General features: G+C 39.2%; 1 protein-coding gene across 1 annotated transcript; it reads left to right on the forward strand.

Annotated features, from left to right (window-relative positions):
- Positions 1-4,410: 4,410 nt before the first annotated feature.
- LOC113570328 (NLR family CARD domain-containing protein 3-like) lies at positions 4,411-17,827 on the forward strand. Its single transcript, XM_026998667.2, has 10 exons — positions 4,411-4,463; positions 4,676-4,774; positions 9,072-9,129; positions 9,239-9,443; positions 9,593-11,369; positions 14,997-15,173; positions 15,704-15,880; positions 16,123-16,299; positions 16,589-16,765; positions 17,638-17,827. Exons 1-10 carry the CDS (start codon positions 4,411-4,413, stop codon positions 17,657-17,659), a joined length of 2,922 nt encoding a protein of 973 aa, XP_026854468.2. The 3' UTR covers positions 17,660-17,827.
- The last annotated feature ends 7,467 nt before the right edge of the window (positions 17,828-25,294 follow it).

Below are 25,294 nucleotides of genomic sequence, written 5' to 3' on the forward strand. Positions count from 1 at the left end.
CTGTAACGGTCTGCTCTTCTAGTCTGTGTGGCAGAGCCTGCCATGTGGTTTTGTGTTGTTGTTCCTGTGTTTGATGTGTCACACACCTCCCTTAACCTAAACTTTGGATTTCATTTGTTTGTTCTGTTCACATTGGTGTCCCATCCTTATAAGTAAAAAAGGAAAAAAGCAATTAATGCCCAGTCCAATTTTCTGGAGGCCCTAGTCTTGACACGATGGTGTGCATGTGTCTGAAAACCATCCCACAAGGGAATCTCCATTAAGGGCGAGGGAGAAGTAGTTGGCTAGAGTGGAGGTTTGGTGGCCTACAGCAGGGCACATCAGGGGGTGGTGGGAGGACAAGGGAGTAGGTCTTCTATGTGCTGGTCATCATGTGTTGGTGTTAGTGTACAGACACACTGATTCAGACACTTTGTTTCATGGGTTCTTATTGATAAATGAAAGTAAGATTATTCATGCGGTATCTGGAGTTGAATAAACAGATAGTTGTTAACATTAATTAATCAACATGAACAAAGCTTATTGATTAGTTAGCTAACGCTTGTATATTTCCTATGAGAGTGTAAAGTTCATATCATCGGTGATTATAGGTTATATGTCTTTAAGCAGATGTGTTTCAAATATCAACAGATTTTCAGTACTGCATGATATTAGACCTGATTATGCTGTTCCAGAACTTGGCGACAAACTGCAGTGCGCGTGCATGACGACTGCTCGTGAAGTGTAAAAAGCTCAGCTCACAATTTTCCCCACTCTGTGTGTGTTTTACAATCATGACTGAGTACAGTTTGAGTAATTGAGGGTTAAGGGTCTTGGTCTTGCTCAGGAGTCCAATAGTGGGGCTTGAACTGGCAAATGTCTGATTACTAGTACCTTAACCACTGACCATTGTGGGTATTTAATGTGTATATGATGGTGGTTTGGACACTATAATAGAGATGCTGTACACTGGACATGAAGAACATCTAAAACAGCTTTAATACTCCACTCTCATCCTCACACACTGTATGGGGGGTTTGAATGGGTGTGTTTGGTGGGCTTACAAAGAGATTGCTTTGTTTGTGCAAGAGAGACAGAAAGAAAAACTCTACAACTCTTATACAGTTTGTGTTCTGTATATTTAGTTTATTGTGTATGTGAATGAGTGGTGTTTACACTCCTTTTTCCTCTGTCTGAGGATGGACTGTGATGTGTGTTTCATCATGTCTGATCATTTTGTCCTATTCTTACAGCATCTATACACTGCACACCTGACCTGGACACCACACTGCTGACGTGTAATAAGTCTCTCACACAGAGAAGAGGATGGCCAAAAACACACATATGACAGTAGATATGATTCTCCATGGTAACATGTGTTAGTGTTAATATGTGTTAACATGACTGCAGCACAGGACTGTGTGTCCTCCCCATGTCTTTCAGTATCTGGACACCACACTCAAACCTGACGTGGACGTCACACACACCTGATCTGATCTGAAACTCTGCTGCCTTCCTGTACTCTAGTGTTCATTAGTATGAAGTTTACAGAGGTACTTCAAGATAAACCTACATATGAGTGTAGAGAAAAGGTTTATTTAAAAAAATAAATGTACAGTTTTACACTTTCCACAAATGAACCCATAAAAGCTCAACACTGTAATGCTATGGGGCTGCCATCATGGATAAGTGGAATTGCTTTCTTCCTTTGAATGTGAAACTGCACCAGAAAAATTGAAGATGTATGTGTGATGGCGTTCTGTGAGGATGATGATTATGATGATGATGATGATGATGATGATCGTGTGTGACAGAGTTATGTGGATAATGATTTGGTTTCACTTTGAACTTTAATGTGTAAAGATGAACTGAATTTAAAATGCTGTCTGGAGCGAGTGAGTGAAGATTTAAGAGTGTTCTTATGAAAGGTAATGGATGTAATACAGGTTTCCAATACAGGTTAGTTTCCAATACAGGTTAGTTACATTAGTTTCATTTCTCCAGTGCAGTAATAAAAAACCATCAGACTGCATTTGCAAAGAGATCATAGATCTTACACTTACTACTGTATCACAGAACCAGAGATCATGGATGTTACACTTACTACTGTATCATATAACCAGAGATCATGGATGTTACACTTACCACTTTATCATATAACCAGAGATCATGGATGTTACACTTACCACTGTATCATATAACCAGAGATCATGGATGTTACACTTACTACTGTATCACAGAAACAGCAGTGAACTCAGAAGAACTTTGGTAAAGAACCAGAACTGCACCTTTAATACTGAGTGTGTGCTTGTGTGACTTTCCTCAATGGACACTTTGTTTGTTCAGTAGAAACACTCACCATTGTTCAGAGGCTCAGTAAACACATTATGAACACAACTTTTGTGTCACAAATGAACATGTTAAAGTTCACATTGCCTCATTGTTACTTTTTACAGAGTAATGTCAGCTTTTACTGGGGCTACATGTACAATTCAATGTATGTAAGTAGTTTTATGCAGTATTTACTGGGGTCACATGTACAGTTCTGTGCATGGTAGTGTAGCTTTATGTAGTATTTACTGGGGTTACATGCACAGTTCTGTGTATGTTTATTGTAGCTTTATGCAGTATTTACTGTGGATAAATGTACAGTTCTGTGTATGTATAGCTTTATGCAGCATTTACCGTGGTTACATGTACAGTTCTGTGTATGTGTAGCTTTATGCAGCATTTACTGGGGTTACATGCACAATTCTGTGTATGTTATAGTAGCTTTATGCAGTATTTACTGGCATTACATGTACAGTCCTGTGTATGGTAGTGCAGCTTTATGCAGTATTTATTGGGGTTACATAAAACATGGTTCCCATGCGGAAATTTTTTTTTACTGTGATGCCGCTGGTTAGCAGAGGCTCTTGTGTCAGAATGACGCTGTAATGGCATGTCCAGTAATGTTCAGCCACTCACGGCTTCCTGAGGGATTTCCTGTCGTGTCCAGTAATGCTCAGTCCATTTATCTTCATCTCTCAGTTTATGTTTATTTAACTATTATTAAATTACATTATTTATTTGTTATGTGTGGACTATAATGTTAGTGACCAATAGATCTACTGTTTTTTTCCCCCCTTTTAGAGTTTTTAATTAACCAGGTTTAATATATCTTATTTTATATTAATTTATGTAAATTAATATCTGCTGTGAACAGTCTTGGACTGCTTTAGACAGGTACTGCTTTGTTTTGGGGCAAGTAGTAAAGATTTTCATGCCTGTAGCTTTCTGACTAAATAACTGTAGTTTATTTCAATGAACCATATTCAGTTTAAACATTTTAACACTGTGCATCTATATCATTCATTCTATATCTGTTCCTCTCTTTTAGTGTCAAAGATTTTATTGTGTTTATGATCACATCTCAGCATAAGCAGATAAGGTCTGTACATTCTCTTGAACTTTGAAACTCAAATACCAGAATAATCAGTCAACTTAGAGAAGTCCTTAGAGAAGGCTCACATGCATACACACACTCACATACAGACACAGTGAGAGTTCTAAAGACATTACATGAGAGCAACATAAACCACAGTAGGAGAGAACACAGTGAGTATCTGAATTCTTCCAGTAATTTGGAGAAAGATTTCAATCTGCCATAGATACAAATGCAAAGTGATTTGTAACTATGTAGTGCACATGAAAGTTTTATTTATTATTACAGTAATTGGTTTATATTTTAGGTTGATTTGTCCCTCTATTTGTCACCTGAAATGGGAGAAGTGTGTATAAAGAAGACTGCAATTCCTACATGGTTCAGTTATTTATATGTAAATACTTCAAATTATAAAAACTTTCAAACTAAAGCTGACTTTCTGTACTTTAATCTCATTTGAAATCTAATGTGCTGGATTTCAGAGCCAAAACTACACTCCTCTTACTGTATTAGTTAGTCTGCAAAGAATTACTGTTTTAAATGCAAAAAGACTTTGTGGTGATCTGTAGATGATTAATTGCTGTATTGGTTGTAAATTCTCTTGGTGGGACCTGTAAAGAGGGAAGCAGAAAGCATTTTATAGGAACAAAATACAATCTGGAGTATACTTTTATGCATCTACGCCAGATGGAGTATATTTCTATACCTCTACACTAGCATTTATATACATCTAAACTAGTATATATATAGACCTCTACACTAGTAGTTATATACATCTACACTAGTATATATATACCTCTACACTAGTATTTATATACATTTACACTAGTGTATATATACACATATACACCTCTACACTAGTATTTTTGTACCTCTACACTAGATGGAGTGCATTTATGTAGGATTTTTTTGTGGTCTGTGAATCATAGTGTAAATGAATGTGTCCTGCATTATTTATCTGTTTGTGTGTGTTTGCAGGTTTACAGCTGTAGTCTGTAGGAGGAGACATGACCTCCAGACTGAGTGCCTCTGGGGAACAGCACACACAGAAAGGAGAGAGGTGAGAGAATAGAGAGACTCTGTAAAATCATGAATGCTCTAATATTCACCAGCACTAAAGAGCTCAGACTCACACATTCAGCAGGTTTGATGGTGTCACTCACTGAAAGAATATGTAAAATGACTGTGTTATGGGTAAGATGCATGACAGCCTGATCAAACACACTTAGCCAACAAAATGATTGGTTTTGTTAGTCTGATTCAGAATAAGAGACCAGGCTCACCTGAACCCAGCTGTGTGTCCATGAAGAGTGACTGGTCAATGGAACAACCAATTGCCTTCAGAGAGGTAGAATATCATATGAAACTCAGGTAAGGATGATGTAGAGAATGTGACTGTTCTATTGAACTCAGGTGAGGATGATGTAGAGAATGTGACTGTTCTACTGAACTCAGGTGAGGATGATGTAGAGAATGTGACTGTTCTGCTGAACTCAGGTGAGGATGATGTAGGGAATGTGACTGTTCTACTGAACTCAGGTAAGGATGATGCAGAGAATGTGACTGTTCTACTGAACTCAGGTAAGGGTGGTGTAGGGAATGTGACTGTTCTATGACTTTTGCCACTTTGTAAATAACTTTAAAACAAAGATTTTTATACTGTCTTTAATTTCCTAAGCTTTACAAAATAATCGTAAGACTAACATTGAAAAACAAAGAGGCATATTAAAGATGTATATAAAATATAAGGAAGAAAACAAATGAAAAATCATAAAAAAATAATACAGAAATGGAAATTGTAAAGCGAGTTAAACACTAAAAAGCATAAAAATATGTCTGACTAGTAGAATAAGTAGAACACAGAGATGGAGACAGTAGAGTAAAAGAGTACATGAGTGTAAGAGGAGAACACAGATGGAGACAGTAGAGCCAGATGGGTGATACTTAGGTATGTGGGAAAACATATAAAAACTATATTAACTTAATGTACATAATATTTTACATAATTATATAACACCTTTAGATTTTTTTAATTGGAAAAGAAATGTCATTCATAATTTAAAATGAATAGATGTACTAACACAAGACAAGTTTGTGTTAGTCAAATACAGACAGATCAGACTCACCTAAACCTAGCGGTGTCCATGAAGAATGCCACAGTCACAGTAGTTACATAGGAATAAAAGTAGTCTATTTACTATCTCTTTTCCACTCCATCACAGTCCAACTCAGCTAGTTTGAAACATCCCACTCACAACCCACCTGTACATTCACCCAGAGTATTCCTTTTGTAGTATCTCACCTAAACATAAAATTATTCCCAGCTCATGCTAACAATTACCATGTTCAGGCTAACCCGGGCTCAGCAGGGAAGCTAGATAAGGATAACCTAGCTAAGTTAGCTACATGTCAATTAAGCAACATTAGCTACTATAAGATGAGTCTTTATTAGTAAACAATGTTTATATATTGCATCAATATTTGTATTAAACCTAAAATATTAAAGCCTAATATTCTACCTTGTTTACAAATTTGGTTAAGTTAAATTTAGCTGCCGTCAGCTAGCTAGCTGACTGGCTCACGTATGAAGGCAAAAACTACCACAGCTAGGCTGCTAGCTAACTTAAAATAACTACTGAAAGTAACATGCATTTTGAACAGATTTCTTATTAAAATAACAACCATTTATGTTTATTAATTGAAAGAAATCCAAGTTGTACTGTCATTTATAGACCATTCGCCTGCAATAGTCTTTGTTGAACCAGTTATGTTGTCCACCATTTGTTTTTCAACAATTTTCAGATGCAAGTAACTCCTGCTTTTTCCTTTTGTCTTGAGTTATGGGACAATAGTATCCATTCTAACCATAATCAAAAACCAACCAGTTCTAAGCATGCATCTTGGATTTTTTTAATATATGTAAATTTGACAATTGTAACTATACTACATACTATATACTCAAAAACTAGTTAGTTTTAGTAAATAGTATGCAATTGGAATGTGGCCCCAGAGTACATAACACCTGCGCATTTACCCACAGAACGTAACACACCTGTGCATTTACTCAGAGAATGTAAAACACCTGTGCATTTACTCAGAGAATGTAACACACCTGTGCATTTACTCAGAGAATGTAACACATTTGTACATTTACCCAGAGAACGAAACACCTGTGCATTTACTCAGATAATATAACACACCTGTACATTTACCCAGAGAACATAACACACCTGTACATTTACCCAGAGAACATAACACACCTGTACATTAGTAATATTATTACGCAACATTACAGTGCTTTTATTGACTAGACAAAAACAGATTGCAGTGATTACAGTTTAACAGTGATGATGGTGATTACAGTATAACAGTGTGATGAAGCATGGTGTGTGATGGCAAAAAGGGCAGGATGGGGTCGTGAGTCCAGAGTCCAAGAACCAAGAACACGCAGACAGAGGACTAAATACATGAGGGTGTGACACCATATTTTGAATGCCCATTGCAACATAGTCCTTTCAGCATGGAAACAGACATGGGTTCCTATCTGGGTGGGAGGAAAATGCACAGTGCTGGAGGATGAGGATGAGCCCTGTGGACTTGAATATAGAGGGCGATCAGGGCAAATGAGGATCATGTGAAAGTGATGAGTACTCAGGTTGTTGGTATCAAAGGAGTGGCGATGAAAACATCGTATCTTAGCTAGTCCATGCTAGAAGCCACTGAACCGTCTCTCAGCTTCCAGCTCATAACAACTCCCCATAAACGTCAGCTAAAATAAGCCTCTTCCTTTCCATGATGTCCAAAAGAATTGGTGATCAAATGATTCACTAAAAACAAAATCTATGATTGCATCAGTTTTGCCAAACAACAAATGTGCTATACTTTATCTGATTACAACGCGCAAGCGATGTTTTGTTGTGCGCATGGCCCTAACTCACACAATGGTTGCCCAAATATGGCAAGTGAGGCGTCTATGTTTTCATCTAAGTGTCCTCTATTTGTTGAAACAGCTGCCAATCCATCCAATTGAAGTGACTTAATAGCACCCCTCCGCTTCCCCCCACTAACACCCCCTAGGTGTGAACGAGTGTCTCTCAAAGAAAGGAGCTCTTTAATGGCCCGATATCAACAACGGAATGTAAGAAAGGAGGGTCTTGTCGTCCTATTCAGGAACACGTCACGCAGTTGCTTTGATGGTAATTGAATTTTCTATGACAAAATCTGAAGTTATCTTATACCGGAGTCATGCTTTAAAGGCTATTTAAAAAGGACAGGCATGATTGTTTTGGAAATTTACCAAAAAAAAAAACCCAAACAAAAAAAAAAAACCCACGCTATATTCAGCATGGGATTTGTGGTGAATGGTTGCATGTAGATGGCTGAAAATCGGAAAATTATTTATATTAGTCCTAAGAAATTTTATGTTGATAGATGTGGTCTATTTTTAGAATATTCGATGCTATCAAGTTATTTATTTGAACTTTATTATTTATTTATTTGAACTTTTATTTGAACTGTCACTTGCAGTTACCATTATGCAAGTGCATCACAGTGCAAAATGTTTTTTTAGTGAGTGAGTGTGTTTAGAGTTTTGCAAAAAGGCTGAATTAGATCTTACTGACTAGGTGAATATTTTTAAGGTTTTACAAAGGGTGATTCATTCGAAAAAAGCTGTGGCAGCTTTGTTCCAAGAATGGGGTGTAGTGTCTTAGCAATTCAGAAAAACTGCAAAACACCCCTTTTTTTTCTGGCCATTGTCACGACGTGCTCCATGCTACTCTAGTCCACATGGTACCGCTGTTCTGATTTAGTTTAATGTTGTCAATAAACGTCTGCCTCACTGGAGACTCGCATATGCATCCTGCCTCTCACCACTCACCCCAACATCACAGCCATGTTTGTTTTATTTTTTTTTAATGTTTTATGTTAAGCCATTTCTTTTTATTCCTAAGTTTACACATTGGTCAACACTCCTGTGCTAAATGTGTTCTATTAATAAACTTTCCTTACTAAAGTACAAAACAGTGCCCCTTCACCTGTGTCTTTTCCCCACGTCGTCCTTTGATTATTGCTGTATCCTTGTGTCGGCCTTCTCCCTGCTCTGCCTTCCAGTCCAGCCACTCTTCAGCCTGAGTCCTTCCACCTGTGTCCACTTAGTCTCTCCCTAGTCTCACTTGTGTCCACTTAGTCTCTCCCTAGTCTCACTTGTGTCCACTTAGTCTCTCCCTAGTCTCACCTGTGTCCATTTAGTCTCTCCCTAGTCTCACCTGTGTCCATTTAGTCTCTCCCTAGTGTCACCTGTGTCCACTTAGTCTCTTCCGAGTCGCACCTGTGTCCATTTAGTCTCTGCCTAGTCTAGTCTCACCTGTGTCCATTTAGGCTCTCCTTAGTCCTACCCGTCTCTCATTCTGTTCCCTGATTCCTCTTTGTAGGTATTCCTCCTCCTGTGTCTTCTATGTCAATTGTTACCTTCTTGTAGATGAAAATGTTTAGTGCATTTGCTTTACTTTCATTTTTTAAGCACCTTTCTCAGATCTGTTATGAAATTCAGAAAGACAAGTGTTGATATATAATGCTGTATAATATCTACTAGTGTATAGTATGTTGTGTTGTACAAATATGAATGTGCTACATATACCCCATTAAACACTGTTGTGTTTGTCCACAGTATTCAAAAAGAGAAATCAGTACTCACCTATAGAAAACAATTGGAGTCCATATTCAAGGTGTGTACATGTGTTTTTGTGTGGATAGTGACTATACTCTCCCTCATATAATGATATTATGTCTCTCTGTGGTGTTTAGGTTTGTCTGTTGGTGTTTATTCCTAACCAGGAGCTGGAGCACAAAGTCATCTCTCTGGTGAAGAAGGAGCTGAAGAGGTTTAAGATGCTGCTGAGTCCAGATTACCCAGCATGCTCTGGGAGAGAGGTGGAGGATGAGGAGGATCAGAGCAGTGTCAGAGAGGAGGCGCTGAAGATCACACTGCACATCCTGAAGAACATGAACCAATCAGACCTCGCTAACACACTACAGACCAGTAAGCGCTCTAGGTCATGGCCTTATGATGGCAGTATCACTCTAAATTTTGTCATCTGAATTTGTATTTTATTTTTTTAGAATAGTGACTTTGACATCAGCGATAATAGCAAAGTACAATATTTGTTTTCATATTTTCCCATTTATTAGAGGTGATCTCTGTATATCAGCAAAAGCTCAAACGCAAATTATTTGAGAAATTTAAAAGAATTAACGAAGGAATGTCACTCCATGGAAGCTCAACTCTTCTGAGTGAGATCTACACAGAGCTCTACATTACAGAGGGAGGGAGTGGAGAGGTCAATAATGAGCATGAGGTGAGACAAATTGAGACAGCATCCAGGAGACCAGCAACACAAGAGACACCCATCAAATGCAATGACCTCTTTAAAGACAAACCCATCAGAAGAGTGCTGACTAAAGGAGTGACTGGAATCGGGAAAACAGTCTCTGTGCAGAAGTTCATTCTGGACTGGGCTGAAGGACGAGCCAGTCAGGATGTCGCCTTCATATTTCCACTTCCTTTAAGGGAGCTGAATTTGATGAAGGAGAAAAAGTTCAGTCTGATGGATCTGCTTCATCACTTTTTCCCAGAAACAAAACAACTACATTTAATAGACTGTGATGCTTACAAAACCATTTTCATCTTTGATGGTCTGGATGAGTGTCGACCTCCTCTAGATTTCCAGAACCATGTGAGCTTATCAGATGTAACAGAGTCGACCTCGGTGGATGTGCTGCTGACAAACCTCATCAAGGGGAATCTGCTTCCCTCTGCTCTCCTCTGGATAACCTCTCGACCAGCAGCAGCTAATCAGATCCCTCCTGAGTGTGTTGACCAGGTAACAGAGGTACGAGGGTTCAGTGACCCTCAGAAAGAGGAATACTTCAGGCAGAGAATCAGTGATCAGATCCTGGCCAATAAAATCATCTCACACATGAAGTCATCAAGAAGTCTCTACATCATGTGCCACATTCCAGTCTTCTGTTGGATTGCAGTCACTGTTCTGGAAAGAATGTTGGGTGAAGCAGAGAGTGGAGAGATCCCCAAGACTCTGACTCAAATGTTCACACACTTCCTGATCTTTCAGCTCAAACACAAGGACAGAAAGTACCAAGGAAAAACTGATACTGATCCTCACCAGACTAGAAATATTGTTGTGGCACTGGGAAAATTGGCTTTTCAACAGCTAGAAAAGGGAAACCTGATCTTTTATGAGGAAGACCTGAAAGAGTGTGACATTGATGTCAAAGAAGTATCAGTGTACTCAGGAGTATGTACGCAAATCTTCAGAGAGGAGTCTGGACTGCACCTGGGGAAGGTGTTCAGCTTTGTACATCTGAGCGTTCAGGAGTTTCTGGCTGCTTTATATGCATTTCTCACCGTCATCTCAAGCAACACAAATGTGTTGGAACAGCAAACCACTGCAGTCCAACATGACTTCAAAAGGTCAACAATGTCTAATTTCCTTATGAATGCAGTGGACAAGGCCTTCCAGAGTAAAAATGGACACCTGGACCTTTTCCTTCGCTTCCTTCTGGGTCTCTCACTGGAGTCCAATCAGACTCTCTTACAAGGCCTACTGACACAGACAGGAAGCAGCTCTCACAGCAAAGAGGAGACAGTCAAGTACATCAAGGAGAAGATCAGGGAGAATCCCTCTCCAGAAAAATCCATCAATCTGTTCCACTGTCTGAATGAACTAAATGATCATTGCCTAGTGCAAGAAGTCCAAACATACCTGACCAGAGGAGATTACCGTTGTCTCCATGGAGCCAGACTCTCTCCCGCTCAGTGGTCAGCTCTGGTGTTTGTGTTGCTGAACTCAGAAGAGGAGCTGTATGAGTTTGACCTGAGAAAATATGACAAATCAGAGGAATGTCTACTGAGACTGTTGCCAGTGGTCACAGCATCCAGAAAAGCTGTGTGAGTATTTTCATTCATGAACACATTACTGTGCTGGGATCAGTACATCATTAACTCTATTGTAAAGCCATTTGTTAATTTGTGAGTGTTTGTACTCTAATCACTATTTAAGATACTAGCTGACCCACTCGTTAATCCTAAAGTGCTTCTTAAGTGCCTATCAAATACACCATAAAAACTTATCACACACTTCTATCTCTCACACACACACATAGTAAGTGTATCTCTCTTACCTACAGTATTTCTCTTTCACACTGTAGGGGGGCTTGTTACTGTGTTTTTTTTTTTTTTTTTTGTTTGTTGTTTTTTTTTTTTTTTTTTTACCCCTCGCCCCACTTACCTACAACCAATGTGTGTAAAATATAATACATTTATCTGACTGCAAATTATAATTACAAATGTATTATAGCAAATTATATTGTATAGCCCAGTGTACATCATAAGAATATGTGTAACTAACTTAATGCTGCAACATGTCTGCGGTTTAACAGTCAGCTGTAATGGTCCAATCCCCTCTCCTCTAGACCATGTGGTAGAGCCCAGCATGTGGTTTTGTGTTGTTATTCCTGTGTTTGATGTGTCACCATGTGCTTCTGTGTACACACCCCCTTGTTTTTCTTCTCATCAGCATATATTTAAACCCCTCTGTTTAACATCTCCTTTGTTGGTCATTGCCCTGACAGTGTCTGTGCACTGCTTGTGTATTCTCCACCTTGCATATGTTTGTATCCTGCTTTCATTTTGTATTTCTTTTGCCCCCTACACTTAGTCATACAAGCTAACCTAATTTATGGTTTAACCCAGTAAACGTGCAGAAAATTTACATTTATGGCATTTATCTGATGCTTTTATACAAAGTGACTTACAACTTGAGTAATTGAGGGTTAAGGGCCTTGCTCACAACAGGGGCAACTTGGTGGTGGTGGTGGTGGTGGTGGTGGTGGAGCTTGAAGTGGCAACCTTCTGATTACAAGTCAAGTACCTTAACCACTGAACTACCACTGAATGTTACCTAACATATGGACAGGTAGAGAACGAAAGATAGCCCCAGAGAGCGGTTTCTCCAAACCTAAGTATAACAGCTCTCCTCCAAACCCTCCACCCCCAGACCCTGATTTCAGTCTTATCTTCATCAAGACCAGGGTTTACCACCACTGACCAGTATGTGGTTAGTTTTGATTGGTATCACCCACACCACAGGACAACAATGAGACATAGTGAGTTACGGTCATGAATAATAACTCACCATCTGATGATGTGTACCTTAAGGAGTTCCTATACAAGTGACTGTGATGTCACGACTGCTCCTCCTATCACACCTGAAACTGTGCCATTGGATTCCAACTCCCAGAATCCTATCATCCTTTTTAGATTCATGTTTTTTTCCCTTGCCTGTGCCCCATAGTCTCCCTTATTAGTCTTGTATTCAAACCTGCACGTTTGTGTCTGTCTTTGTGAAGTCTCGTCTGAGTTGCCTCTTTCATTTCTGAGCTGTTATGTGTTGTAGCCTGTTTGTTTCTGTTCCTATCTGTCTGCCCCTTTTGCCCCAGCCTGTTGTTGTTTCCCCTCTTTTGCTCCAGCCTGCTGTTTGTGCTTTTGTCTGTCTGTATGCCCTCTTTGGTCTTCCTGTGCATGTTTACTCTGTTTATATTAAACTGTTTGCTATGTATGAACCTGCCCAGCCTCCTGACAGTAAGACCAAAGATGAATGAGCACAGCTGTGGGGGTTGATGAGAACAAACCTACATAGACCAGGGTTTGGACTACAGCTCAGAATAATGAGTTCAATCTTCAAACCTTGCACATCTTTAAGGAGAAGGATGGAGATTCACTATGTCTTTAGATCCAGAAGTTCTACAGTGACATCTGTTTAAATTCTGACATCAATATCTCATCAGCTGATAGCTGGAGCAGCTTCTGTTGTTCAGCACAGATCAGATCCTCAGTCATTCCTATGGGGTGAAAGGTGAAGGAGTTCCTGATCCTCTTTGGTGTGCTCTCAACTGGAAAAAAACCTCACAGAATTGTTTTTCCAATGAGAAGAGGTTCACAACAGTCACAACACAAACAGTAGCATCAAGTCTGAGCCTATGGCCTGAGTGTGCAAATGGTTTTCCAAAGTAATGAAAGCTGAAGTTTAATTTCCTTGATTTTTATTGACAAAAAGATGCAACTTCTGTCATGGCCCTGATAATATCAGACACTGTGTTCCCATGTTAAACTTATCCAAACAGGAGAATCTATGAGCTAGTTAGACTCATTTCCCCTGCCCTACTAAATCTCCAAACGCACTCACCAAGAGATTGTTTGTTTCTTGCAAAACAAATGTGTAGCTTAGAGTGCAGTTCAAAGAGCCTTGTGAGCACTTTTCCCCTTGATAGCATCTCATCTCAGCATGTAGCAAATGTTGCACATGTTCACTGTCCAGTACACCACATCACTTTGTTCAAGTAAATTGTACAAAGATTAATTTATTGGTTGAGCCTTTATAAACTTCAAACTTCAGTGTCATTCCTCCTGGCATCTGTTTCCCAAAGTCATAACATAACACTGGGCTTTTGCTGGGTTTATGTTTTATCATTATATCTAGTGAGAATGATTAGCCTCCTAAGTGTGAGAATGGGAAACAGTGGGGAAAAAGAAAGTTTGATGTTTGAACACAGTAAAGAATGTCTGCTTAGCCCACATTGCATTTTTATTAAACACACAGAAATATGAAAACTTTTCTCAGACTTACTGAAAAAAAAACCCCATTATGTAAATTAAAGGTAGAACATTTAGGATAACACTTTTAAAGACAAAAACATATATTTTTATTATTTGTTATTTTTAGTTTGTTGTTTTTTCTCAGTATCTGCATTCAGCAATTTTACAAGGTCTGGGGTGCCACAGTTGGAGAATCACTGATTTAAATAAATTCCTGCATGAGCAGCAACAGCGCCCTCTCCTGGTGGATTCAGTGTTACTAATATTGTTATTGAATATGGGTAGTTCACCGTATTACTTACTATGGAGAAAGCGGTGGGTGACTTGTGTTGATCATCTAACGGAATAGTAGCGTACAGACGGTGATTCAGACACGTTGTTTCACGTGTTGTTATTGATACACGAAAGTAAGATTATTCATGTGGTATCTGCAGTCAAATAAACAGATAATTGTTAACATTAATTAATCAACACGAACTAATCGTTAGTTAGCCTTAGCTGGCTAGGTTAGCACATTTCCAATGAGTAAAGTTTCTGTAATATGCGATTGTAGGTTATATGTGTTTAAGAAGAAGACGTGTTTTGGTGATGTGTGTTGAAAATATTAACTGTTTTTCATTGCTACATGATTTTATCCCTGATTATGCTGTTCCGGACGAATTAAAGGAACTCGGCAATAAACCGCAGTGCGCGCGCATGTGGAAGGTTCCGTTAGCGAGTTTCCTGGTCTGTGCATGTGAGAGCGCGCGGTGTTCTGATAGTTCATTTCACGTTATGGTTGTTTTCTAGACCAAATATTTATTCATGTGAATCAGTGTGTGTGTGCTGGCAAGTGTGTACATGTGTGTAGGAGAGAATTTTTTGTGTGCCTGTGCTTGTCTGTGTGTTGATCTGTATGTTGAGTTTTTCTCCTCTCTGCAGTCTGTCTAACTGCAGTATTACAGAGGAAGGCTGTACTGCTCTGGCTTCATCTCTGAGGTCAAACCCCTCATCACACCTGAGAGAGCTGAATCTGAACCTCAATAAACCAGGAGATTCAGGAGTGAAGCAGCTCTCTGCTCTACTGGAGGATCCACACTGTAAACTGGAGAAACTAGAGTGAGTTACTGACTTACTGTCTCTTTATACACACACACACACACACACACACACACACACACACACACACACACAGTCAATATTCCCTCCCTCCCTCTCTCATACAGACACACAAACACAATTGAAACACCAATACACACACCCTCTCATGCACACAGTCAGTAATCTCTCACTGTCAATATTCTGTCACTCAGAAACGCACACACTCTATTAGTATCCTCTCACATACAGTCAATACACCCCACCCCTCTGCACAAAAACACAAATCCCCTTTCTATCACTCACACACAGAGTGAATACCCCCCCCCCCCCCCCCCCCCCCCCGACATACATAGGGCCACTATTAATTAGATTCCCATACCCACACTCTCATTCTCTCTCTATACACACTCATACTACTGCATTTCTATAACAAACACACACACACACACACACACACACACACACACACACACACACACAACATATTGTACATGTGTGTCTTTGTGTTGAGCTGTATGTGTGAGGAGTTTTTCTCCTTCTCTCTGCAGTCTGTCTAACTGCAGTATTCCAGAGGAAGGCTGTGCTGCTCTGGCTTCAGCTCTGAGGTCAAACCCCTCATCACACCTGAGAGAGCTGAATCTGACCTACAATAAACCAGGAGACTCAGGAGTGAAGCAGCTCTCTGCTTTACTGGAGGATCCACACTGTAAACTGAAGAAACTAGAGTGAGTTACTGTCTTACTGTCTCTTTACACACACACACACACACACACACACACACACACCATCACTGTATTAATAAGATTCACATACACACTCTCACACACGTGTTCATTCTCTCTTTATTCACACTCACACTACTGCATCTCTCTAACGAACACACAAATATATTCGGCACGTGCAAGTGTGTGTGTGTGGTTGTCTGTGTGTTGATCTGTATGTTGAGTTTTTCTCCTTCTCTCTGTAGTCTATCTAACTGCAGTATTACAGATGAAGGCTTTGCTGCTCTGGCTTCATCTCTGAGGTCAAACCCCTCATCACACCTGAGAGAGCTGAATCTGAACCTCAATAAACCAGGAGACTCCGGAGTAAAGCAGCTCTCTGCTCTACTGGAGGATCCACACTGTAAACTGGAGAAACTACAGTGAGTTACTGATTTACTGTCTCTTTATACATACACAATATTCCCCTCTCTTTCGCTGACACACACAATATCACTATATTTATTAGATTACTATACACACACACACACACACACCACACACACACACTCTTTCACACTCGATCACTCTCTTTATACACACTCACTACTGTATCTCTTTAATGAACACACACACTACATATTGTGTGTGTGCAAGTGTATGTGTGTGGTCTGTGTTTGTCTGTGTGTGTTGTTCTATAAGTGTATGCAGTTTTTCTCCTTCTCTCTGCAGGCTGTATAGCTGCAGTATTACAAATGAAGGCTGTGCTGCTCTGTCTTCAGCTCTGAGGTCAAACCCCTCATCACACCTGAGAGAGCTGAATCTGAACTACAATAAACCAGGAGACATAGGAGTGAATCAGCTCTCTGCTCTACTGGAGGATCCCCACTGTAAACTGGAGACACTACAGTGAGTTACTGACTTACTATTCCTTCTTATTCAAACACACACCTTCATTCATCCACAGACACAAACACTTTCTCATATTTTGTTCAGTTTGTTTAGTGTGTCCCTGTGTTTGTGTGTTTTTCATACATGGGAGGAGAAGTATGTGGGGTTTGTAGTTTTAAGCTTTAGTGTGGGTGATTTTCTTTTGTCCAAAGTTGTGGAATTTTGTTTAGTGTGTTTCGGATAAAGAAAGATGTTTCTGTAATGATTTTATAGTTTGTTGTTTGTTGGGAGAATCTAATTAGTCATTTTTGTATTTTTTCTTGTGATTGTTCATGTTTTGGCCAATAGCATATCTCTTTGGTTGTGTTAGTTTGACATTTACATTTAAGGTATTTAACACTTTTATCCAAAGTGACTTACAATCATCACTGAGTACAGTTTGAGTAATTGAGGGTTGTGGGCCTTGCTTAGGGGCCCAACAGTGGCAACTTGACAGTGGAGCTTGAACTGGCAACCTTCTGATTAATAGTAAAGTACTTTAACCATTGAGTGTATTTAATGTGTGTATTATGGTGGTTTGGGCACTATAATGGTAATGGTGTACACTGGAGATGTTGAATATCTAAAACAGCTTTAATATTCCACTCATCCTCACACACTGTATGGAGGTTTTGAATGGGCATGTGTGTGGTGGGCTTACAGACAGAGTGCTTTGTTTGTGTGAGAGGCCGAGAGAATGACTCTACAACTTTTATACAGTTTGTGTTCTGTAAATTTAGTTTAATGTGTATGTGAGTGAGCGGTGTTTACACTCCTTTTACCTGTGTGTACAGTCTGAGGACGGACTGTGATGTGTGTTCATGTCTGATCATTTTGTCCTATTCTTACAGTATCTGGACACCACACTGCTGACGTGTTCTGACGAAGAGGATGACCAAAGACACACACATGACTGTATATGATTCTCCATGGTAATGTGTGTTAGTGTGAATGTGTGAACATGACTGCAGCACAGGAATTTCATGTTCCCATGTCTTTCAGTATCTGGACACCACACACACACACCTGACATGGACGTCACACACAACTGACCTGATGTGAAACTCTGCCTTCCTGTTCTATAGTGCTCATTAGTATGAAGTTTACAGAGATAATTAAAGCTAGACCTACATATGAGTGTAAAGAAAAGGTTTATCAAAAAAATAAATGTACAGTTTTATACTTTCCCCAAATTATCCCATAAAAAGCTCACAAAACGTTGTGTATGATTATGATGATGATGTGTATGACAGTTATATAGACGTTGATTTCATTTCACTTTGAACTTTAATGTGTAAATAAGATGAACTGAATTTAAAATGCTTTCTGGAGCGAGTGAGTGAAGATTTAGGAGTGTTCTTATGAAAGGTAATGGATGTAATGGTTTCCAATACAGGCTAGTTACATTAGTTTCATTTCTCCAGTGCAGCAATAAAAAACCATCAGACTACATTTGCAAAGAGATCGTGGATGTCACACTTATTACTGTATCCTATAAGCAGCAGTGAACCCATAACAAGAACTCTGATAAAGAACCAGAACAGCACCTTCAATATTGAGTGTGTGTTTGTGTCTTTCCTCTATGGATGCTTTGTTCAGTAGACACACCATTGTTCAGAGGCTGAATAAACACATTATGAACTGTCTTTTTGTCACAAACATGTTAACATATTGACTCGTTAATTTTTACAGAGTAATGGCAATTTTTACTGCAGTTACATGTACAGTTCTGTATATGTTGGTGTAGCTTTATGCAGTATTTACTGGGGTTACATGTACAGTTCTATGTTAGTGTAACTTCATGCAGTATTTACTGGGGTTACATGTACAGTTCTGTTAGTGTAACTTCATGCAGTATTTACTGGGGTTACATGTACAGTTCTATGTTTGTGTAGCTTTATGCAGCATTTACTGGGGTTACATGTACAGTGCTATGTTAGTTTAGCTTTATGCAGTATTTACTGGGGTTACATGTACAGTTCTGTATATGTTAGTGAAGCTTTATGCAGTATTTATGGGGGTTACATGTACAGTTCTATGTTAGTGTTGCTTCATGCTGTATTTACTAGGGTTACATGTACAGTTCTGTATATGCTAGTACAACATAAATACAACGTTATTTTTCAGTATTCTATAAAATACGCCGGTTTTGGTGGTTTTTGTGGCGTATTTTACGTTTATATGTCAGTTAAAAAATCTGTAAAATGCGCTGATTTAACTGCTCCAAAATTTATTTTTTTTAATGCCGCTTTCATATCTCTCCAATGGTGTTAAAAGCACTGCCTTTGCGCTCAGCCAAGTTTTGGGGAATATTGGAGCCAGCCAATGAGAGGATGCAAGCTTACTGGAACAGAAGCACATGCAATACACACCACCTGAGAGAGCCATTTCAGAGTCTCCTGATTTAAATATTTAAATTGTACAATACCTGGAATCTTTGTGGTAGTGGAATTGCTTTATCATTATGGGAAAAATTTGAGAAATAGATACTCATACTGTCTCAAAGCTCTATTATCAATATTGGGTTTTTTTAAATGGATTTATGAACAAATGGTACAGTAGAATGTCTTACATTTATGAAGTAGTAGAACTGTTTTGGCATTATAGGAAAAGTTTGAGAAATAGATAGTCAAAATCAGCTTCTATGAAATAAGTATATTAATTCACCTAAAGGTAGTACGATTTTAAAATGGATTTATGAAGAACTGGTGCAGTGAAATGTGGCCAAATGTGCACTGCAGATGTTCATGGTACACGTCCCTTATGTGGTAGTGGAACTGTCTCGGCATTATGTGAAATTTCTGAGAGATAGATAGAGAAATATAGTATACACTTTCGATCAAAATGATTTATTGCGTGATTTTGACTGATTGATCAACAGCCGTCAATCACACACCCCCCTCCAAATTTTGTCAACTTTTTTCTAGCCAACCAACCTGACCTGTGTATGAGAGGATGTAGGATTTCTTTGATATATATTAATCTGATTAAAGTAAATTAAAGTTTTCAGTCTCACATGAATGCATAATGCACCAGTCTTTCTCTACTTTCTCTGTTCAGTGTCCTCTCTGATACACACTCTGCAGTCAGAGGTCACTGACTCCCTCTTTCTCTCTCTCACACACACACACTAAGACCCCACCATACCTCATCCTCCATTGGTACTTTTTCATTCTGTCAAGAAAAGACATAAAACCCCACCAAGTTCAAATTTTGTCACTTTTTTTTTTTTTTTTTTTTTTTCTAAACAAGGTTCCTGCAGTTTAAATAATTTGCTTTTGTTTATTTAAGGTGTTTGGTTCATGCTGTCCTCATTGTCATTCAAAATTAAAGCTTACAGGTGTTGCATTAAATTCTCCCTGTCGTATCATCAAAACTAATGCCAACATAGACCCAGGTGTAGAATTCAGTACAACAAATGCAATCTATACACATAAACATGTCCACATCCTCAAGGGAAAAGCTTCAAAAAGAAGAGAGGCTAATTCGTCAATATAGTTCAACATGGTGTGATTTAAACTACATTAATTTCTACTGGTGCCATGATGTAAATAACATATCCAAAATGCTTCCCATTTTTAAATTTTGACTCTTATTCCAACTGTAAATATAACCAACTGTAACTAAGTGTTTTGATATCAATGTATTTAAGGTCTTGGATATTATGATTTCAATTCTATAAAATATTTGACTACTGGCAAAATAGGGTCTTCAGATGCAGCTCTTGTGTTCTGATAGTCTAATATTTAGTCGTCTTGATGTCTATCCTGCGGCGAATGGAAAACATTAGCTACTGTGCTGTGCTAGCTAGCTACATGTTAGCTAGCTTCTCTACCTTTGCAGATTTTCAACTTTCATTATTAGGCTTTACATGTGTGAAGTTTACAGTGTGTACTGTTTCTGATACACGTTAGATTGATTTTCGTGTGGTTGAATGAGCAGATAAACTGATTCAAATCTTAAGGGAAAAAACCTTGACTTGTGCAAGGTTTAGCAAGTTGATAGTGATGTAGAGATGATGCTTGTGGCATAATTATGATGCAATAAAGGGGCTATAAAGTCACATGGACAATCATGCAGTTGAGAACATATAGGCTAGTTAGCAAAGATTTTCATTCACCTCAACATAATCAGATTTTCACTTCTTAATGTAATTAATAATTGCTTTGCTGGTAAGTATTGATCTGTGGCTTGACATTGATTCAGATGAAAAGACAAGAGGTGCCAGTAGCACTATGGATTCCACCAATATTCAACTTAAGAGAAAAGAACAAAGTAGCTGCACAAAGTTGCCACCAATCAGAACAAACATAGGACCAAACCACAGTGCTCAGAATGGAAACATTGTTCAGGTATGTGTATACACATTTTATTTAAATGCTGAAATGTAGCAGCGTGTGTTTTTGAGTCTTTAAATTACATGGGCTACATTATAAATATTTGTACTGGTACCTCAAGAGTGGAAAAATTAGATTTTTAGTACATTTTAATAAAAAGTTGTTTGGCTATGATGGAAGGTTGTGTATGGTTATATATGTGTGCGTGTGTGTCAGTATGTAGATAGTAGTGTGGAAAAAACTTTGTATTTTTTGTTTAGGCTCTTGATGTGGGTGTGCACAGTCCAGAAAGTAAAGACAGCGCACATGTTTCTCCGCTTGTTCTACCTCTAATCAATGGTGGCCATCCACTACCATTTCAGGGAAAAAAAAGGTAAATAACTGTAAAGTCTATACTTTCCAGAGAAGATTACATGGCAATTAATTTCTGTTGGTTTTTAACACGTGGTTTCATGTCAAGAGTCTTAATATATTTTTAAACAGCCTTCTCAGCAGAACACCAAGCGCTTCTGCAGAGCCTCCTGTCAGAAAGGGATGAACTCTGCCAGTTGAACAGCGAGCTGCAGGTGATAATAGCTGACTCTTTAGAAAGGGACAATGTGGTAAGGCCTGTGTCTACAAAGCTGAGTCGACATAGCTACCAGGACTGCCTGAAAATTCTAGAGGGCCTGAGGTTGCAGTGGCAGTACAAATCACAGCTCTACCAACAGCAAGCTGAAGAACTCTGGCCCCGGTGCCAGGAGAAGAAGGAGCAGATGGACTGTGAATGGCAAGCCTTCATGATGATGAAGCAAGAAGCAGTCGTTGTGGCTCTCGCTCGGCATCTGGGGAAGCGGGCAGCTCTTGTTGAGGTGAAACGGCTCCTTGCAGCTGAGCAGAAGAGTGAGAAAAAGCTCACTGCTGCAAAAATACAGAACCTGGCCCTGGAGATGAGGGTACAAAGCCGGAAAGAAGATATCAGAGAACTGGAGGAGAAGACAAGGGGTTCTGTAGTTGAAAAACTGAAGTCTGATAATCAGATTTATGAGACTATGATCATGGAGTGCGAAAAGGAGCTTATTAAAATACAGAAAGGAATTACCAGCGGTAGAGTGGTATGAAGTCTTATTAAACTCATTAGATTAAGACTAATGTGAGTGCAACTTTTGTTGACTTTTTGGATAGCCATGGAACTGTCACGTAGAAGTGAAAAGATAGAAAGATCCGTCCCATAAATCCCACCTCATCCCACCACAGATCTTGGAAATTTCAAGCCCCCATTGAAAACTGAAAATGCAGTAAATGTATTACCACAGAGTGGGATGGGAAGATGTATTATACAGTAGAGTCTTGAAGGCATAGAAAATAATCTCAGTGTTGTGTTCCTCCACTCAGTTCCAGACACATCTCAAGGAAACGATCAACTTTGTGGAGCTGGAGATCCAGGCCAAACTAGCCAGTCTGGCAAAGATAAAGGCAATGATTGGCCACAGGCGGAAAGCTCTGGTAGGGGTAATGATGGCTAAGGACAAGCTGCGTGCAGACAACCTGCGCCTGAACGAGCGCTGCAGCCTGCTGAGAAACAAGAAGCTGCTCCAGGATTTTAAGAAAGTGGTGGATGCATGCAAGGACCTGGAAAGCCAAATAGACATTCTGAAGAGGCAGGATGAAAAGCTCTCCGTGAAGTGTAGCGCAATAAAGAGCAAGCTGAAGCAGAACGGGCCACTGTGGCATTGTGTATAACAGTTGAACACACACATGTATACGTTTATACACATACATGCTGTATACTCTTCATACAAATCTGAAATAAAAACAGTATACTATATCAACACTTATATTTGAAAATAGTGCTGTGCCTTTTATATTTGAAAATGGACAAAATCTCTGAGATATGTGTGTGTGTGTGTGTGTCTGTGTGTTACTTTTCTGATATTTTTATACAATGTGAAATGATGGTCCCACTAAGAGTGAGATTTCCATTTAGGGTGTGTTTCTATTCATACTTAATCTCAATGTCAAATGTATTTTTAATCTGGATAATAAATAGAGAAATGCTACAAATAATTCTAATCCAGTTATGTAGAAGAGTTGAATTTACAGCACTTCCTGTTACAATCCCTCTAAATTATAATGAATACTCAGATGAGTGTTGTGCTGTTCTTCAGCATGGATAATCACTTCATTAGGATCATCAGGTGGGTATCTTCCTTCTTTGGTGTTTGAGGCTAAATGGTGACTGTGAAAACAGTCACAGTCTGTCTATGTATTTCCTTTCGTTGGCCTTCCTAACTATAGCTTCGGATGTGAGTCCTGGCTCTGCGAAAATGACCAAAGATCAGGTCTGGCCTAAGACTAGTAACAAGCTCCATTTGAACAGAGTGTTTCTGGTCCACATCTGCTTGCATGATCCAATCTTGACCTGTATCCAGGAGTCACTAACCCATTGGCTTAAGTTTTTAGATGTGGACAGAACATCATATGGTACTCTAATTATGAAACTAATTCTACAAGCTTCCATGTTGTCCTCCTAGACGAGCTTCCACTGATCTAAGTTCCCATCTTGTCTACTGACCTTGTTTCACCTCTGCAACTCCCACAGCTCATCTATAACAAAGATATTCTTCTATATAGATGTTAAGATACACAAAATAGGTCTGCATGTTTTGTGATCAGCCTGCCTGTACCATATTGCTCCTGACCTATTATGGTCCCATGTCTGAAAAAGATGTGAAGAGACTTGTCTATCAAAACCTTTGATGGTTTCTTTCCTTAGTTATTTGTTTTGATTCATTTCCTTAAGGATTGCATTGTATAATTGACCTAAGCTCTTAACTGGCACCTTAGAAAATGTTGGAATGGGTACTCCACACAAAATGGAGGTAGTCTGTCCAGACTTCAGATATTCCTCACCAACCACCCATTTTGAAGCTTGAATTATTAGTTCCATTCCATGGTAAAGGCTAAAAGGAAGATGTTATATCTTGAAGCAAGGAAAGCACAGAGGTTCCACACTCAAATAAACCAGAGGTTAATGCAGTTTAAATAATTTGCTTTTCTTTATTGTAAGGTGTTTGGTTCATTGTTTGGTTCATGCTGTCCTCAATGTGCTTCAAAGTTAAAGCTTACGGGTGTTGTGTTAAATTCTCCCTGTCACATCATCAAAACTAACACCAACATAGACCCAGTGTGACGACAGCGGGTAGATGGAAGTGAGAGGCGGGTCAGAGGAAAGGTAATCTTTATATTCCATCTGTAATCCACAATGGGAACATGGGATCTCAAATGCAAGGAGTAGAGGAGCTAGTCTTCCTCTAGACAATCAATTAAGCGTAGTTCGGCTTGACGCAATAGGACCCCTAATGGGCAGCTCTGTCTCCTCAGATCTGGGGGTAAAAATAGAGCAGCGAGTGAATGGGAAATAGAAGAAAGCAATTAGTAATCAGGGGATTGTGAACGGGGCAGGTGCGATGAGTATTCACAGCAAGGGTGGGTGTGTCTCCCCTGCTAACTGGCTTACCAACCATGACAGAACCCCCCCCCCCCCCCCCCCCCCCCAAAGACCCCGCCAGCCTCCTGGCACACGGCCGGCCCCGCCACCGTGGCGCCGGCCTCAGAGGAGGCAACTTGCGGAAGGAGGCAATGAGGTCGGGGTCCAATATCTGGGAAGCCGGTATCCAGCTCCGCTCTTCTGACCTGAAATGGCTCTTAGAAAATGTTTTCTTATCCATATCATTTTGCTTCAGAAGACTATATCTTGCTCTAAAACACTGTTTAAGCAATGTGCTTATGTTAGAACAGCTTGTTTTCCATTGCACACATTGTAAAAACCTGAAATAGTTCTTAGAAAATGTTTTATTATCCATTTCATTTTGTTTGAGAACACTATCTTGCTCTCAAACACTGTTTAAGCAATTAGAATGCTTGCAATTTGAACCTTACTACTGCTTCTTTTCCTATGCACAAACTGTTAATCAGGAAATACATCTTAGAATTTGTTTTCTTATCCATTTCATTTTGCTTCAGAACATTATATCTTGCTCTAAAACACTGTTTAAGCAATTTGCTTATATTAGAATAGTTTGTTGTCCATTGCACACATTGTAAAATCTTTAAATAGGTCTTAGAAAATGTTTTCTAATCCATTTCATTTTGGTTGAGAACACTATATCTTGCTCTACAACACTGTTTA

This window comes from Electrophorus electricus, chromosome 22 (genome assembly GCF_013358815.1).
Source record: "Electrophorus electricus isolate fEleEle1 chromosome 22, fEleEle1.pri, whole genome shotgun sequence".
NCBI classification, from domain to species: Eukaryota; Metazoa; Chordata; class Actinopteri; order Gymnotiformes; family Gymnotidae; genus Electrophorus; species Electrophorus electricus.

Coding starts and splice junctions, on each gene's coding strand:
- LOC113570328 (XM_026998667.2), top strand. CDS start 4,411: ATGACCTCCAGACTGAGTGCCTCTGGGGAACAGCACACACAGAAAGGA. Junction 11,370..14,996: donor ACAGCATCCAGAAAAGCTGT/GTGAGTATTTTC, acceptor TCCTCTCTGCAG/TCTGTCTAACTGCAGTATTA. Junction 15,881..16,122: donor TGTAAACTGAAGAAACTAGA/GTGAGTTACTGT, acceptor TTCTCTCTGTAG/TCTATCTAACTGCAGTATTA.